We start from the raw sequence: 17,738 nt of genomic DNA on the forward strand, positions 1-17,738 counted from the left end.
TTTGGAAAATTTTATTTAGGCAATGAAGTATAGTGCAGAATTATGAATACATATATCATTCTTATTTACAGGTGCCCATCAGGCTTTACAGGACTGCTGTGTGAAAGCCAAGGTATGTATAATTAAATTCTAAAAATAAATTTCATCAAAATTTGTCAATAAAATGTTTCAACTGCGCACTTAAATTTATAACAAAAATGCATTGATACACACTGCTTAATTAAAACCTATAATATAAATTTTCTTTTAGACAATTCTGATGCATTGAAGATTGGACTTGGAGTTACCGGTGGTCTTATTGGTGGAGCTCTGATTGTTCTTTTCTTGTTTTGGTTTGTTAAGAAGAGACCAGCAGCATATACACTTCATCCAGAAGAAAGTAAATAAAAAGAATATTTTTTTAAAGATGTATATTTTTAAAGTCCACAATATAACATTTAGTTAAAAGCTCTGATAACTGCAAAACAAAATTTTCTGTTTCGTCTGGATTTGTTATATGTACTTCATTGTTGAATAACTACTCTGCTATTTTTACTTTCTTTTTTTAGAAATTTACCTATAATTATGATGGTGTTTTATAGTTATACTAATAATTTTTGAAGGTGCGCAAGAAAAATTGAAAGTATTTTTGCTTTTTAAAAATAAACTTAATGCATTTTCTTTCGCAGAACCAACAAGATTTGAAGAATAAGGAATAAAAAAAAGAATTTCTGTGTTAGTTTTGTAAAAATTGTGTCAAAAAGATTTTTAATAAGAAGATTAGATATGGTGTCAGTCTTCTTTCAAATTGTGAATTGGTTTCTAAACTGTTGTATCTTACCTACATTAAGTATTTAAAATGTTATACGTATACAATTGTTGGTTGTAAATAAAGTATTTTTGTATAATTGTGTTTAATGCGTATGGTGTATAAGAAGTTTAGGCTTGTTCGAAGGTAAAAGTTATTCACAGGACATTAATGTCTAAAAATTTTGTAAATCTATGCTCAATTGAAAAAAATCTTAACGAAAAAAAAAACAAAATTCGAAAAAATATTTTGGACAAAATAGGAGTGAAATCTCACATTTTAAAATTTAAAAAATAATCAATATTTTTTTATAACAATTTTTATATTTTTTTTATAAGTTTTATTATAAACACATGACCGATATCATGTGTTGGGGTAGAATCATACATTTTTGACCTTAGCAAAAAATGAGATTGTTTCGATTTATGGTACAAACACGTGATACAGGTTATGCGTTTGGGTAGAATCTCACATTTTCGACTTTAGGAAAAAATTAATTTTTTTATTTTTCGTACAAACACATGATACTGGTATCATGCGTTGAGGTAGAATCTCACATTTTCAATTTTGGCAAAAATCAGATTTTTTTAGTTTTGGTACAAACACATGATACCAGTATCATGCGTTGGGGTGGAATTTTACATTTTTGACTTTGGCAAAAAATTAAGTTTTTTAGTTTTGGTACAAACACATGATACTGGTAATCATACGTTGGAGTAGAATCACAGATTTTCAACTTTAGCAAAAAGTCTGATATTTTAAGTTTTGGTCCAAACACATGATACTGATATCATGCGTTGGGGTAGAATCTCACATTTTCGACTTTAGCAAAATATTGGATATTTTTTCGAGTTTTGGTACAAACACATGTTTTTGGTACAAACACTTTTGCAAAAAAATTGAATTTTTTTAGTTTTGGTACAAACACATGATATTGGTATCATGCGTTGGGGTAGAATCTCACATTTTCGACTTTGGCAAAAAATTGGATTCTTTTAGTTTTGATACAAACACATGATACCGGTATTATGCGTTAGGGTAGAATCCAACATTTTCAACTTTAAAAAAAAAAAAATGTTTTTAAATTGTGGTACAAACGCATGATACTGATATCATGCATTGGGGGAGAATCTTACATTTTCAACATAGGCAAAAAATCTTTTTTTTTTAGTTTTGGTATAAACACATGATATCGGATTATGCGTTGGGGTAGAATTTCACATTTTCGACTTTCAAAAAAAAATCTGATTGTTTTAAGCTTTGGTACAAAAACACATGATACAGGTATCATATGATGGGGTAGAATCCTCCATTTTTTCTTTGACAAAAAATTAAGTTTCTGAGTTTTGGTACAAACACTCTGATAGTTTTGGTACAAACACATCATACGTTGGGGCAAAATATATTTTTAAAAAATATGCAAAATAATTTTAAAAAATGGTCAAAACAGGGACAAAACACAGACAAAGCATAGACAAACATGGCTAAGAAACTTACAACTTATAAACACACAAAACATGGACAAAACGTAGAAAAAAAATGGCCAACATATATAAAAAATGGACGAATCATGGCCAAAACTTACAAAACGTGGGCAAAACATGGCCAACATATATAAACAATGGACAAATCATGGCCAAAACTTACAAAACGTGGGCAAAACTTGGACAACATATATAAAAAATGGACGAATCATGGCCAAAACTTACAAAACGTGGGCAAAACATGGCCAACATATATAAAAAAATGGACAAATCATGGCCAAACTTACAAAACGTGGGCAAAACATGGCCAACATATATAAAAAATGGACGAATCATGGCCAAAACTTACAAAACATGGGCAAAACATGGCCAACATATATAAAAAATGGACAAATCATGGCCAAAACTTACAAAACGTGGGCAAAACTTGGCCAACATATATAAAAAATGGACAAATCATGGCCAAAACTTACAAAACGTGGGCAAAACATGGCCAACATATATAAAAAATGGACAAATCATGGCCAAAACTTACAAAACGTGGGCAAAACATGGCCAACATATATAAAAAATGGCCAAATCATGGCCAAAACTTACAAAACGTGGGCAAAACATGGCCAACATATATAAAAAATGGACCAATCATGGCCAAAACTTACAAAACGTGGGCAAAACATGGCCAACATATATAAAAAATGGACAAATCATGGCCAAAACTTACAAAACGTGGGCAAAACCTGGCCAACATATATAAAAAATGGACAAATCATGGCCAAAACTTACAAAAGGTGGGCAAAACATGGCCAACATATATAAAAAATGGACAAATCATGGCCAAAACTTACAAAACGTGGGCAAAACATGGCCAACATATATAAAAAATGGACCAATCATGGCCAAAACTTACAAAACGTGGGCAAAACTTGGCCAACATATATAAAAAATGGACAAATCATGGCCAAAACTTACAAAACGTGGGCAAAACTTGGCCAACATATATAAAAAATGGACAAATCATGGCCAAAACTTACAAAAGGTGGGCAAAACATGGCCAACATATATAAAAAATGGACAAATCATGGCCAAAACTTACAAAAGGTGGGCAAAACATGGCCAACATATAAAAAAATAGACGAATCATGGCCAAAACTTACAAAACGTGGGCAAAACATAGCCAAAATCCTTAGAAATGAAACGCCTTTAGTTACCGAGTTACGTGATATGAGCCAGTAAGCGTTGAGGCGTGAAGAAAATATAAAAGAAACATGAAGCGCGGCAGCGGATGGCGTCTTTCACAACATTATGACGTTTTCAGTGTTTGTATCACAGGCCGCGCTGTGTTTTAACCGCTACAAGAAGCGTGCAAACTCTTAACAAGCAGTATGTTCACGATACGAAGTTACTACAGGGTTGTGGTTTATTTAGATTTAGCAGCCACAACATTTTATGTACTGTTTAGATAATATTTCACTGGTACGTTTTGCGCGTATAGTATGACGTTACCACAAGCATATAATTTAACCGCGAGCAGTCATGCGCGCTGTAAGATGATATTATATCGTGGGAGGTGGCGTTTACCATTAAGGGATTTGCTATTTTGAAAGGATTCATTGAATGGATACAGGTTAGGCTACAGTAACAACGAAATTTCGTGCTAGTTTGCCGTTTAAGCAACTGTATTTAATTTCGCGAATCTGGCTCTGGTCTATTTCTCATGTCGTATAGGACGATTCTCATAACGAAATACCATTCAGGATCAAGCGCTAATAATTCGAATCATACAATATATCAATAAGAGGCTAATGGTGTCGGTTTAGGGAAAGAATATTTCGGAATACAAATCATAGGACTTGATTTTTGTCGGTTCTGCATTTTGTAGCAAGTCGTGAATTGGGTATTTGTATCAGAATGATAGAAAAGTTTTTACCGGAATGGAGTAATACGGGTGCAGTTTTAATGTTGGTATGCACATTGATATTTTACTACTGGCACCAAAGACCCATTCATTTTCCGCCTGGACCAAGGGGTTTTCCTCTCATCGGGGTTTTACCCTACCTGGGAAAGTACCCGGAACGAACTATGCAAATTTGGAGTCGAAAATATGGTCCGGTAATGTCGGTACGGGTTGGTAGTGAAGACTGGGTGGTAATGGGGAGTCAAGAATCCATTTACCAGGTGACTGAATGGGTGTATGGAACTTATTTAACCTCGCGTGGCGGGGCAACGTCAATCGTTTTAACACGGGTGTTCTGTATCATAAACCTCATGCCCGCTTACTAGTTTCCACGTATGTGACTTTTTAGATCGTTATATTTTTATTAAAAGACTTTTTTCATTGTTTTAAGTTAAGAGCCTGACAATTTAGACAGCCTATATAGCATTCGCTAACCATTTCGCCGCGGCACTGAACAAATTCGTAACTATATTGAGTGAAAGACAGGAATACATTGAATATATATACTGGATACAGTCATTTGTCGTTATTATTAGTCAATATACAACTCATGGTGTGACTAACATTTAAACCTTAAGTCCGTGCATAACATTTAGGCGACCAAAACTGGTAAAGGTGAGCTGTCTTTTGGTGTATGTATTGTAAACAGATCCGAAGCTACAAATATAAATCTTCGTGTTTAAACATGAGACACGGGTAATGGCCTAGAACCGCGTGACTTACGTTGCTATTAGACCATTTTTATGTACTCAATATTATTTTTAGTATTTGTGGGTTAGGTTCTACAGCGTGGTACGGTGGGATACCTTTAGCACATATTATCTAAATATCCGGATCGTGTTTTAAACAATTAACAACGGTCTTTATTTGAGGGTTTTTGTTAATTACCAAATGGGACGCGAAAATGAAATAACGTGTCCCATCTTGCTCCACACCCTACAATAGTACGTTTTTAATGAATGAAACGCCTTTACAGAGCTTTGTCAAAGGGGGCAATGTATTTTCTGGTCGTCCTTTTGTGAAAGTAGCAAACGAAGTTACTGAAAGTAAAGGACTGGCTATGATTGATTTTAACCCAACGTGGAAAACACAGAGAAAATTTGGTAACGTCACTCTCAGAGGGTAAGCTTGTACTATATAATATTGCTATGATATACCAATGGTATACCACGATAGTTATTATATACGTTTATTTTTGTGTTGTATTTATCATTGTGATATAGTAGAGTTGGGGAAATTTGGACACCTTTTTATTGTGTTTTCTCGTCCCACTTGGTAGTAAACAAATATCACTCAAGAAATTATAAAAACCGTATCCTTACGACTTCCATAGACCGTTGTTATTTCTTTAAAATCATCAGGATATTTGGATATGATATGCTTAAGGTGTCCCACCCCCCCGTAGCATACATCAATACATCAAAAAATGTAAATATACATTTTGAAGAAAACATATGTTATGTGAGTTATAGGTAAATCATGGTAGTTATTAGGCACGAAACTTGGCTTAATAATAACATTCGCTGAACGGTCATTCTTTTCTTGTACTTACATTTCTAGCGTCTTTTTTAATTAAGTTACATTTTACGTGCACATTCATAACGTTGTTTTATTTTTATTATTTCGTGATGTGACGCGCATGAGAATAATTCACCCGAAATAAATGGATATTTCGTTATATTCAATATTAGTGCACGCAACCTCGATTTGAACCTATTTCGTGACAACAAAAACACTTAATCAATTAAAACAATCCAATATTCACCCACAAAATGACATACGTAGTAACTCATAGGCAGGCGTAAAGTGTATGAAACAGAACACCCGCGTTGTAACAACTGTCGTTGCCCAGCTACACGAAAATAGACAAGTGTTATTCATTTTGTTCAGATTCGGGGTTGGTAAGAAAAGTTTAGAAGAACGAATTATTGAAGAGGTTGAAGCTGTTAAAATGAATATTCTTTCCAAAGAAGGGAAACCATTTGATATTACGGTATATTTTATCGTGTATTTATACTGTATCTAAACAGCATAATGTGTCGCGTTTAGCTTATTCTCGGCTTATCAAAGGCACGCATGGTAAGTACGTGGTACAAAATTAACACACCTTTCAATACCTAATATCACACGTTTACAAACGGTTAAACGCATAAATGTTACGATGCCCTACTTTATGTACGTGTGTATGAAGTTTTTTACCGCTTTTAACAGGATATTTTGAGCAATGCCATAATGAACGTTATCTGCAACATTACGGCTGGACAACGGTTTGAATACGACGATCAATTCTTCATACAAATTCGACGACATTTATGGTTAGCATTGCCGTTACATTTAAAGAATTACCCATTAACACATATTGTATAGTATATGATTACGCACATAGAGGTAACTCGTGAGCGGGCACCATGTGTGTAAAAAAAAACTTTTGATGTGCATTGTAACGACTGTCGTTGCCCCGCCACGCGAGGATATACAAGACGCATATATCTATTTATTCTTATCATTCATATTTAATTCATATTTTTATTTACTCATAACATAACGAATGATTTCAAAAATGTTTTACAGTTTGGTATGGTGTTCGCGTACCACCTATGTCATGAAATAATGTGTATAGTAGGGTGGGGGAAGATGGGACACCTTTAGCACATAATATCTAAGTATCCTGATCACGTTTTAAACAATTAACGGTGCATGGTCTATGGCAGTCGTGAGAATATAGTTTTATAATTCTTTGAATGTTCTTCATTTACTAATAACTGGGACGAAAAAATAGAGCTAAAAAGTGACCCATCTTCCCCCACCCTACTGTATATATAAAACTAGCTGAATTCATAGGTTTATGGATCCAGACCGAACCGCTGCGTTTTCTGCTATGGTGTTTGTCCCGTTACTGTGTCACATTCCACCGTACCGTAAAAAGTACGAGCAGATAAAGCAAGATACGAAAGAAATGATGGGTATATACTATTCATTATAAGTATAGTACTGTGCGGTAAGATGAGACACCTTTAGCACATTACCCAAATATCCCGATCGGTTTTAAACAATTACCAACGGTATATGGAAGTTGTGAGAATATGGTTTTATCATTCTTTGAATGTTCTTTGTTTACTACCAAATGATACGATAAATAGAATGAAAAGGTGTCCCATCTTCCCCACCCTACTATAGTAGCTAAAAACATATCGATTATTTGGTTGTTGTTATTCAGGCCTGTTTCAGCAACTGGTCGACCAGCAAAGGAAAACCTTCGATAAAAATAATCTACGGGATTTCATCGACGCTTTTATTCTGGAGAATGAAAATGGGACTGACGAAAGTTTTACGGTAGTTTAAATTTTTTTATTATTTTTATTAGTGCAATTCGGATTCTAATCTATATAGGCGGTTTTCTACAGCGCGACGTGTCAAGAAGATACGTTGGTTGGGGTGGCGGGGCAACGATATTTTTAGATGGTTGGTCTGTATTTTGCGTTGCCGGAAAGTGCTGACAGTCGTTATAACACGGCTACACGAGTATTCTGTTCTATACACCTCGTGCCCGCCTAACAGTTACCACGTATGTAACTTTGTAGGATTACTTGGGTTTCTATCGGAGCGGTGATTACCCAGCCACGGTGCTGGACAAATGCTCCTTGCGCCTGGATACTTCATTACGTTTATATAGTACTGCGAGATAAAATGGCACACCTGTAGGTTGTGGCATATAATATCTTAATATCCTGGTGTTTTGAACATTTAACAATGGTCTATATGGGAGTCGTGAGGATACGGTTTTATAATTCTTTGAATGTTATTTGTTTACTACCAAATGGGACGAGAAAATGAATGAAAAAATGGCCCATTTCTCTCACCATACTATATATAGTAGGATGGGGAAGATGGGACACCTTTTCATTCTATTTTCTCGTCCCAATAGGCAGTAAACAAGAAATAAAATATTATAAAACCGTATCTTCACGATTCCCATAGACCGTTGTTAATTGTTTAAAACACGATCAGTACATTTGGATATTACGTGCTAACGGTGTCCCATCTTCCCCACCCTACTATATAGCCTAAAGAAACTAAAATTCACTTATCTTTAAGGACCGACAGCTTGTACATTACGTACGTGAACTCTTCAAAGCTGGTACTGAAACTTCTACGGGAACTCTTAGATGGGCGATGTTGTGTCTCATCCACTATCCTGGAGCACAGGAGAAAATCAGGAAAGAAATATTTGACGTCTTAGGTAAGTGTAGTTGCAATATGGAGTTTTGTAGTTGCAGCTAAAAACAATAAAAAGCAGAATAAAATAATAATACTGCTTGAAAAAGAATGTATTAAAAAAGTGAAAATCGTAAACCCTAAATATACTTGATATAGCAAATATTGTGCATTAATAGATAAAATATTACACTCTGTTTTTTAATATTTTTAGTAATATGTTCAGAGTGAATTAGCTAGATTAAATAAAAAAAAAATTTATTTAGCGAAGTATTTAATTTACGTATTCTAAAAATGATGCAACGTGTTTTTATCTTCAGCGTGTTTTAACCACTGACGACTTATGTATTTGTTCGCAGGCAATAGCACTTTTCCCAGCATGAGTGATCGTAACGCGATGCCATACACTTCCGCGTTCATACAAGAAGTGTTTCGGTTTCGAACGTTAGCTCCGTTAGGGGTTCCACACAAGACAACAGACACTGTCAACTTTGCTAACTATATTATTCCAAAAGGAACCACGGTAAATTATAAGCAACGACGGTTTGGTTCGTTTTTTTACGAACAGGAATATTTAGACAGCGTTTTATTTATAAGTTTTACCCCTTACACGGTATGTTTTAACGATTGTCGTTTTGCCAATTTCTACTCTTCGCTCCAAAAGGAAGAAATGTAAATAAGACAGGGCGTCGAAATATATCGAGTATGCACGTCTATCTTTAGAATTTTCCTGTAGTTGCAGCAGCCCACTTAGTTTATAAAATCAACTTATCAATAAAATTGTCTTAAAAATACATATTCACGGTTACAGTTAACATGTTTTATTATCGCAACCTATTTTTATAAAATCGTTGCAACTTTAATAAAAGGAAACAACTTTTTTATCCGTATCTATAATATACCGATTAGTTGACTAACGCATTTCTTTTTCTCATAGATTTTATCAAACTTATGGGCAGTGCACAACGATCCTACTGTATGGAACAACCCACGTCAATTTAAACCTGAGCGCCACATTGACGATAAAGGAAAATATATTCAATCGAATCACGTAATACCTTTCTCGGTGGGTCCACGTCATTGCTTGGGAGAACAACTAGCTAGAATGGAAATTTTCATCTTTCTGGTTTCAATGGTTCAGAAGTTTGAGTTTCTTCCCGATCCGAACAAAACAGATCTTCCAGAATTGGATGATGGGGTTAATGGTGTGGCGTTTGTGCCTTATCCGTTTAAATTGGTCGCTAAAGAAATTTAGCGAAATTTCTTGTTCTTCAAATGGCATAGCAACGAAAAATCAAAATTTTTATTTTTTTGAAGTATTTTGTTTTTTGAAACTTAGGTGGTAGTTTTTACCACATTTGAGCATCTCTACACATTTACAAATTTTGGATTTTCGTTGGTATACCCCTTTAAGTCGCATATTTCCAAATGCAATACGTTCTATTCTATATAAGTCTTACTGTCTTTTTCTATTGCCGTCTTTTGCTGTGAGTCTCATACATATATACAAGTCGCATGTTTTTTAAATACAACACATTAGAATTCTGAAAGAGATCTTCTGGCAACTGTTCGATTTGTGACAAATTTTGTTCTGAGCCAAACATGAAGTCTAATATAATCCTTCCACTCTTAAACATGCTGTTGCTCGTTCTGCAGTTTGACTGGACTAGTGTCAAAAGTGCAAAACAACTTTGGGCAAAAAACGAGAAAAAAAATGTTTTTTTATCTTTCTTTTTAGACCTAAACCACACAGCGGGCAAAATTTCTAAACACATTTATATGGTGAACACAAATATTTTGATTCATAACTTTATTGCAGAATTCGCAAAACTTTATACACTGCTATACTATAAGAACAAAATACTTAATTTTGATTTAAACATAACATATAGTAGGATGGGAAAATATGGGACACCTTTAACACGTAATATTCAAATACCCTGATCGTTTTTTAAACAATTAACAACGGTCTATGGAAGTCGTGAGAATACGATTTTATAATTCTTTGAATCTTCTTTGTTTACTACCAAATACGACGAGGAAATAGAATGAAAAAGTGTCCCATCTTACCCCACCCTACTATACATTTTATTTATCTCTACGAAAATAGTAACGAAGGTTAATTAAAAAAGAAGGAAATTAAAATCAAAACAACAGGAAGAAATTTAATCGTTTTTTTTTGCAAAAAGAAATCGTAAACATCATTATCAAATTACTTTAGCAACAATATCAAACATCTGGGGTACGAATGCTGGTCCATTTGAACCTTTTTCAATATCAGGTAACTCATTAGCATTTGGGTCGGGAAGAAACTCAAACTTTTGTACCATCGAAACTAGGTAAATAAACACTTCCATTCGAGCTAGTTGTTCTCCAACGCAGTGTCTAGGCCCCACGGAAAACGGGATGACGTGTTTCGATTGAACAAAATGCCCGCTTTCGTCCAGATGACGCTCAGGTTTAAACATGCTCGGTTCTTCCCATGTATTAGGATCGTTATGCACAGCCCATAGGTTAACAGAAACCTAAACAGAGAAAAAAATTGAAAATTTTGATTTCATTCAGTTTAGTAGTTTCTTTTTTGTTTATATATAGTGATGTGTGGAGAAAAAGAAACCTCTAGCACACAGTATTCCATATTTCCTTTATCGCCCTTTAAACAATTACAACGCACTTTTAGAGTCACGAGAATACGGTTATACAATTCTGTGGTTATTCTTTGTTTACTATTGAATGTGACGAGGAGAAAAAAAAACAAAACAAAAGCGGCAAAATAAAGTTATTTAATGCTATAATAAGTCTACCTATAATACAGTTAGACTTACTATAGTTGACTTGGGTATTGTGTATTCTCCCAGCATTGCTTTCTCGTTTGTCTTATGGGTAAGACTCAACGGCAGTAATGTTCTGTATCTGTAAAGTTCTTGTATGAAAGCACATGTGTATGGCATGTCAACCTTGCAACTGTAACTAACTTTTCCGTCGCCTGCGAACAAAACATGAATGAATGAATGAATGAATGAATCTAACTTATTTATATCGCATGGCGTGGCTTATTTATTGTCGCAAAGACAATCGTTATACCACGATGTTCTGTTTTAAACGCATCGTGCGTCTGCTTACGAGTTGCTACGTATGCAACTTTGATTTTTTTATGTATAGCCGACAACTTAGATTAGACAATTCATAACCACATGATGGTTGGAGTGATTGCAGTTAAATATATTTCTCAAGAACACGCTTATAATGGCAACAGTACCCTTAACTATAAGATGCCTACCTATGACTTCATTTATTTCCTCTCTTAGTTTTGTTTGAGTTTGTGGATAATGCAGAAGACACAGGAGAGCCCATCTTAACGTACTTGTTGTTGTTTCAGTTCCACCAAGAAACAGATCGTGTAGGTAATGGAGAAGCTGTGTGTCCTATAACGTATGTATTATAATTGTTGGAGCTTAAAACAAAGGCTGGGTAAGATGGTCTGTGTATTGATTGATTTTTATTCGTCCTATCATTAGAAACAAAAAAACTATTTTTTCAGTTAAAAAAAAACAAAAACACACCAACTATTAAAATGGAAAACTGAATGGCAAATAAGTTTGTCATGGTATAACCTATAGAGTTTCACAGCTTACGTTAAATGAAGGCTCTTTGCTAAGTTCTGCCTCTTTCAAGAAAGCATCAATAAAGTCCCTTGCGTCTTCTCGATCAAATGTCGCTTTATGTTCCTTCACATATTTCAGCAGCATTTCTAAATAAGATAGTTATAAGTTATGCAAGGTTACACTGTTTCATGTAGCAAAGACCGACAGCAAAACCTAATGTATATTCGCAGAATATGTGACTATAATCTAACATCATAGCAGCGTGTATGCCACAAGCTATAGAGTGTTGGGTTATAAACAAGATTAAGAAATACGTTATTTACTGACCGTATCGAACCTGCCCCACAGCATTATATCATTAAAACACGTATTGTATTCGACATATCTATATAAAAATATCACTTTCCTCTTACTACCATCGCGTCGTTGACTCGCTGATTAGTGTTTTGTGCAAACGGTGGGAAATTGTCCAACACAGGAGCAAACACGGATGCGTTGGTGAGTGCTGTTGATTTTGGGTCGGTGAAACTGTGGCATATAGTAGGGTGGGGTAAGATGGATAGGGCCTACCGTTAGAACATATTATTTTATAATTTCATAGCCTGTTTTTTGAACAATTACCAACGCTTTTTTAGAGACGTGGAAATACGGTTAGAATATTCTGTAAAAATATTTTGCTACCTGATAGGACGAGAAAAGAGAATGAAAACATGGACCGTTCTATCCCTATCCCAACTTGGTATATGTAATAAAGATTTAAATATCCCAGTTTGAACAACTTAAAGCAATATTGGAACTTTACCCCAAGTTAGGCCTACTACATGATAATTGTTAAGATATGTAAAACTTACTCTCTCGTCATTTTGTGCACGATATCTTGAAAATCTTTATCATTGTAATCGAATCTTCTGCCAAGGATGACGCTGCATATGTTGTTGGAAACAGCATTCGATAAAATGGCCTACAAAAGAGATGTCTACAGTAAGAATCAGGTGTGACAGATATACATAAGACTAAAGATTGAGAATGTAATGAATGCAACTTATTTTTATAAAGGTGAGGCAACGACAGTTGTTATAACACTGTTGTTGTTTTATACACCCCGTGCCCTACGTATTACCAAATACATATATACATATAGCCTATGTAAGATTTGCGTTTACCAAAATATTGAAAGGTTTCCCTTCATGTTGACGGATAGCATCATTCAAGTAATGCACTTCTTCAACAATCTTATCTTCCATGCCTTTTTTACCGACACCAAAGCTGTGGAAACAAAAAAATTAACTGAAGACCGCCAAAACGTTTTGTTAAAAAAATAAAGTTTAATAATCGCCGGGGTATTTCAAAATTTTAACTGCATCAAAAGTTTCTTTTAAAAAAAAGTCAGGGTAAAAAAGGCAGAGTACATTTTTAAGTTGTAGATTGCCAAAACTTCTCACCCTCGCAAAGTAACTGCCCCGAATTTGCGCTGTGCTTTCCAAGCGGGTCCATGATCTACGAATGCTAATCCACGACCTTGTGTTATTCGGTGCAGGGTGGGCACGTGTGGACGACCTGAAAACGTGTGACTTTGCTTCACAAGTGCCTGAAACAGAAAAACAGTTTTTCGCAGACAAAAACTAGGATGTATACGAAGCACTAATTCGTTAAAATACACTAAGAATATCGAATAAATGAATACAACTTATTGATCATCGCTCGGCGGTGCAACGACAGTCGTTATAACTCGGGTGCTCTGTTTCATGCACCCTTGCCCGCTTATGAGTTACATACTTCTGAAACTTTGCGGGTAATAGCACAATATATACCTGGTGTATCGTACCATGGTCGCCAAGAACCAACCAGTCTTGCCTCCCCATTCTCACAGACATAACTGGACCATATTTCTTGCTCCATTCATGCAAAGTCCTCTCTGGGTATCTTCCCAATAAAGGCAGAACCCCTAACAGCGGGATACCTCGCGGGCCCGGGGGCGAGTTTTTGGGCCTACGATACCAGTAAAACAGACAAACCAAAACCAACACTGTGGCCACGATAGGGAACTCAAAGAATATAAGGTAACTAGGTATCATTTTTATCTCCTTCGGTTCGACTTTTATACAATATCCACTTTTTCTATGTAGTTCCACTCACTGTTAATGGTAAAGTATATATATAATGTATCTACAAATCATTACCACTTATATAGCAACCAAAATGTAAGTTTTTTTCCTAAAACCGTTCCACGTGGCCAAAAATGATCAGGCCGTGAGACTAAAATGAGAATAGTGACGTAATAAGCGCGTCAAAACCGCCACCACCGCTACATATATTGTGACGTGACAAGACAACATTCGTTTAACTGACCGCGTGAGTAAATTATGTTATGACTCATAAGGGCAAAGTCCGGGTCGTTTTGAAAATTATGTGTTCTGTTCAGCTGATGCAATCTTGCAGGGGTTTAGCTATCACCCACAAAGTAACATACACGAACTCGTAAGCTGGATCGAGGTGTATGAAACAGAACGCCTGTGTTATAACGTCTGCTGCTGGCGTTTTCCGATAACGCGGGGATAAAGAAAGTTACATTCATTCAACATTAGTATAGTGTATTGGTATTAAGAAGTTAGCATAGAAATTTGATCAGCAGTAATATAATAACGAGTGGATACAACTTTTTTGTTGATATAACACGAACGTTTCGTTTCACTTCAGTATACTATGGTTTCACACACCTCGTGTTCCATCAGTTACCACATATACGTAAACTTATGGGTATTGGCTTTTAAAACATGGCTACTACCAGACTGATTGGTTTGATGTTTACGCTAGTAACTACAAAATGTGCCGTTTGACTGGCTCAATGTGTCGAAATGTAATTTTTCCAGAAACTGTTATATTCTGTATTACCAAGGTTTCCTAAAAAATATGTTTTCATTATATGGAAACTTAGTTGGTATTTATTTTCTTTGCGAACATCGAATGTTTACAATGTTTAATGAAAAAAATGTATATATATCACAGACCATGTTTATAGTAGATGGACATTTTTAACTGAATGGATCATTTCAACTAATCGTGTGTTTAACGATTAACAACGCGCTTTTCAAGCCGTAAGGATACATCTTTGTGACTGTTTTTTTTGTGTACTACCAAATGGAGGCCTACTATATGTTATTTATGTAAAATCGGGATGACTGAAAAACGTATAAAAAAACAAGAGAATTAAAAACAACAATAGTTACTGAAATAGAACGGAAATGGTTCTTTTTATACACCAGTCAATAGGCTGTTTAGTATGGAAAATTTTAAAAATTACAGAAGGTGTAAATGAAAAAATACGAAGATAATAGGTTAGTATGTTTGAGGAAAGAAACATATAATGACAATCACTCTGTACACAATGCTGTTTTGCAACAAAACTGAAGAACATTTGTCCAGTAGCCTAAAAAACACATAAAAATATGAGTTTTTCTAAACGCATTTTTGTGTTAAAAATTGCCTAGCTTCTTACCGTTTACATGTAGTTGTCCAACGATCTGTATCTATTCCTTCGTCTCCGCAATAAATAAATCCCTATTCCACCTCCGATCACTAAAACACCTGCGATTACGGCGATAGCTATTCCAGCGCTGCAAAGGAAATATTTTGTTACTTCTGCTATAATAGGCACGATGCGAGGAGGTTTTTATAGCCCTCTAGTTAATAAAAGGTTATTGTTTCGGTTTTTGTCAAGACTTCAGGGTTTGATTTAATTAAATGTTTTAAATATATTATAGTATAGGGTGGGGGAAGATGGGAGACCTTTAGCACATAATATCCAAATATCCTGATTGTGTTTTAAACAATCAACAACGGTTTATGTGGGAGTCGTGAGCATGCGGTTTTATAAATCTTTGAATTTTCTTGGTTTACTATACCCGTTAAAAATATTTTTAAATCTTAGCTATCGTAATCAAAGAGACAAATATGTAGTAAATGTTAATATCATTATAACTTACCCGCCACCACTGCTGTGTGAGGTGTGGTGACTAAAAGTGGAAACACAGATGTGTAGACCATGCTCGATTTTGCAAGTCGAATTAGCATCACATACAACACTACCACAGTTTACAAACTCGCATTTGTGCATGCAGAGATGAATACTGCCACCGTACGGACAACACTTCTTCCCCTCACTCCTGCATCGGGTACAAAAATCTGCAGTTGTAGCTTCTATGTTTGGTGGAATGGTAACTGTTGTCAGGTTTGTTTCGAATTCTGTGGCAGTTGGAGGAGTTATTGTTGCCAGGTCATCTGTTGAATTTGAATTCATGGTAGGAGTTGAAAGGTCGGTTGAGATGTTGGCTGATGGCGTGGTAGTGTTGGTTGTTACTGTTGTTGTTGTTGTTGTTGTTGTTGTTGTTGTTGTTGTTGGGATGCGTTCAGATTCTGTTGTAGTTTGGTTTTCAAAATTGTTGGAGGTAGTTGGCACTGAATACATAGGACTTTATTAAAATAGCAATAAAGCACTAAAAGTTCATATTAAGATACATTGCGTACAGAACAGTAAAGGACCAATTACAAAATATCATGACTTTTTTATTGAGGTAAAGTAATGTGGGAAAGGAAGGTACACCTTTAGCACATATTATCCAAATATCCTGATCGTGTTTTAAACAATTAACAACGGTCTATGTGAGTCGTGAGGATATACGGTTTTATAATTATTTTAATGTTTTTTTTGTTACCTAATGGATAAAAGAAAATAAAATGTAAAGGTGTCCCACCTCCCGACAGCCTATAACACAAAGAAAGCACTAAAATAGTTATGTGGCGTTTTAAACCAAGTAAGACTTAAAAATTTGTTATCAAGACGACATCGTGCCTCAGGCAGACACTGAACTCAACGTAATTCCCCGAATTACGTTTAAATATTGCGCAACTACTAACCGAACGAGTTTGCCGATTTTGTCTTAGCGTGTTTCAAAAACAACACGTTGTTTTATAAATTCGTAACTTTGTTGGTTTAACTAAAACAGAAGGTTTTTTTTTCAGTAAAACTAAAACAACTATACGTAACGAAACCACAGTAATTTTAATACCAAGTTAAGAAAGTCCTACCGGAAGTACTTGTGACCAGAACAACTGCCGTCAGAATGAAAATCAGATTCGAAAACATTTTGAAAACCCTTAGTCGATGCTATAATGTGTATTTAATGTGAAACAATGAAACTATAAGTCGTAGGTATGCTGTATACACTTGTACTGCATATGTCTATATATCTGGTATAGTAAACAAAGTTTCTGCCTGTTCTATTAATCAAACATCTTTTACTACGCTTGAACATGCATGCTGTACAACCTTTCTGTCTTGGTAGTTTGAACTACTAGAGTGCTTTGACACTTCCTCTGTTGCCATTTGTGACCACGGGCAATCACTGGCAGTGGTCTGGTTTTTGTTTGGCCTCAAGGCTTTTGCGGCGTATCATTCTTAAACCACGTTTAAAGCGTTACGTAAGTTCCGGTTTGTGGTTTCTGCCAGTATTATGCCAAGCGTCAATCACGAAGAGTCGAAGACAAATTAGGAGCATAAACATAAACAACATACACTCGTAACAGTCACAGCAACATTTGAAACTACTTAATCTGGTACATTATCGGTCGATACTCAGCCTTGTTCAACGAAACTGTACTCAGTAACTCGCGTGACCGCAGGCACGAGGTGTATG

The 17,738-nt window shown here is 35.3% G+C and overlaps 4 protein-coding genes across 7 annotated transcripts in view; 2 read left to right on the forward strand and 2 right to left on the reverse strand.

The window, feature by feature from the left end:
- Positions 1-887, forward strand: part of LOC100183467 — a 29,759-nt gene extending 28,872 nt beyond the window's left edge. For 2 of the 3 annotated variants that reach the window (XM_026834710.1, XM_026834711.1), the window contains 3 exons: positions 72-112; positions 251-379; positions 669-885. In XM_026834710.1, the coding sequence (XP_026690511.1) occupies positions 72-112; positions 251-379; positions 669-691 (193 nt within the window). In that variant the 3' untranslated portion in view covers positions 692-885. Of the gene's footprint in view, positions 1-71; positions 113-250; positions 380-668 lie in introns of all 3 variants that reach the window. The other variant, XM_009860475.3, reaches the window with a different exon arrangement.
- Positions 888-3,202: 2,315 nt separating this feature from the next.
- On the forward strand, positions 3,203-9,956 carry LOC100185839 (cytochrome P450 2U1-like). Of its 2 annotated transcripts, none has more exons than XM_009860476.3 (9): positions 3,203-4,446; positions 5,202-5,347; positions 6,116-6,218; positions 6,437-6,540; positions 7,067-7,188; positions 7,443-7,558; positions 8,321-8,465; positions 8,800-8,963; positions 9,378-9,956. In XM_009860476.3, exons 1-9 carry the CDS (start codon positions 4,180-4,182, stop codon positions 9,693-9,695), a joined length of 1,485 nt encoding a protein of 494 aa, XP_009858778.2. In that variant the 5' UTR covers positions 3,203-4,179; the 3' UTR covers positions 9,696-9,956. The 2 variants fall into 2 exon arrangements, with proteins under 2 accessions (XP_009858778.2, XP_018667429.1); XM_018811884.2 differs by having other exon boundaries at positions 8,330-8,465.
- Positions 9,957-10,239: 283 nt separating this feature from the next.
- LOC100175633 (cytochrome P450 2U1-like) lies at positions 10,240-17,271 on the reverse strand. The gene is made up of 12 exons (XM_002123177.5): positions 17,131-17,271; positions 16,029-16,500; positions 15,542-15,659; positions 13,857-15,472; positions 13,488-13,633; positions 13,209-13,311; positions 12,897-13,006; positions 12,452-12,573; positions 12,076-12,191; positions 11,721-11,865; positions 11,266-11,426; positions 10,240-10,965 (listed from the first exon to the last, which is right to left on the reverse strand). Exons 4-12 carry the CDS (start codon positions 14,118-14,120, stop codon positions 10,648-10,650), a joined length of 1,485 nt encoding a protein of 494 aa, XP_002123213.4. The 5' UTR covers positions 14,121-15,472; positions 15,542-15,659; positions 16,029-16,500; positions 17,131-17,271; the 3' UTR covers positions 10,240-10,647.
- On the reverse strand, positions 15,545-16,510 carry LOC100183418 (endochitinase A). Its single transcript, XM_026834660.1, has 2 exons — positions 16,029-16,510; positions 15,545-15,659 (listed from the first exon to the last, which is right to left on the reverse strand). The coding sequence occupies exons 1-2, from the start codon at positions 16,508-16,510 to the stop codon at positions 15,545-15,547; spliced, it is 597 nt and encodes a 198-aa protein (XP_026690461.1).
- Positions 17,272-17,738: the final 467 nt, after the last annotated feature.

The sequence above is a fragment of the Ciona intestinalis genome, chromosome 5, assembly GCF_000224145.3.
Source record: "Ciona intestinalis chromosome 5, KH, whole genome shotgun sequence".
Taxonomy (NCBI): domain Eukaryota; kingdom Metazoa; phylum Chordata; class Ascidiacea; order Phlebobranchia; family Cionidae; genus Ciona; species Ciona intestinalis.

Bases quoted from the DNA above. Each gene is read 5' to 3' on its own strand.
- LOC100175633 (XM_002123177.5), bottom strand. From the start codon at position 14,120: ATGATACCTAGTTACCTTATATTCTTTGAGTTCCCTATCGTGGCCACA. The intron at 13,007-13,208 runs GTAAACGCAAAT...TCTCTTTTGTAG, and splicing joins GGAAACCTTTCAATATTTTG to GCCATTTTATCGAATGCTGT. The intron at 11,427-11,720 runs GTAGGCATCTTA...TTTTGTTCGCAG, and splicing joins GGAAATAAATGAAGTCATAG to GCGACGGAAAAGTTAGTTAC.
- LOC100183418 (XM_026834660.1), bottom strand. From the start codon at position 16,510: ATGTATTCAGTGCCAACTACCTCCAACAATTTTGAAAACCAAACTACA. The intron at 15,660-16,028 runs GTAAGTTATAAT...TTTCCTTTGCAG, and splicing joins TCACACAGCAGTGGTGGCGG to CGCTGGAATAGCTATCGCCG.
- LOC100185839 (XM_009860476.3), top strand. From the start codon at position 4,180: ATGATAGAAAAGTTTTTACCGGAATGGAGTAATACGGGTGCAGTTTTA. The intron at 4,447-5,201 runs GTGACTGAATGG...ACGCCTTTACAG, and splicing joins GTCAAGAATCCATTTACCAG to AGCTTTGTCAAAGGGGGCAA. The intron at 6,219-6,436 runs GTATATTTTATC...CGCTTTTAACAG, and splicing joins GGAAACCATTTGATATTACG to GATATTTTGAGCAATGCCAT.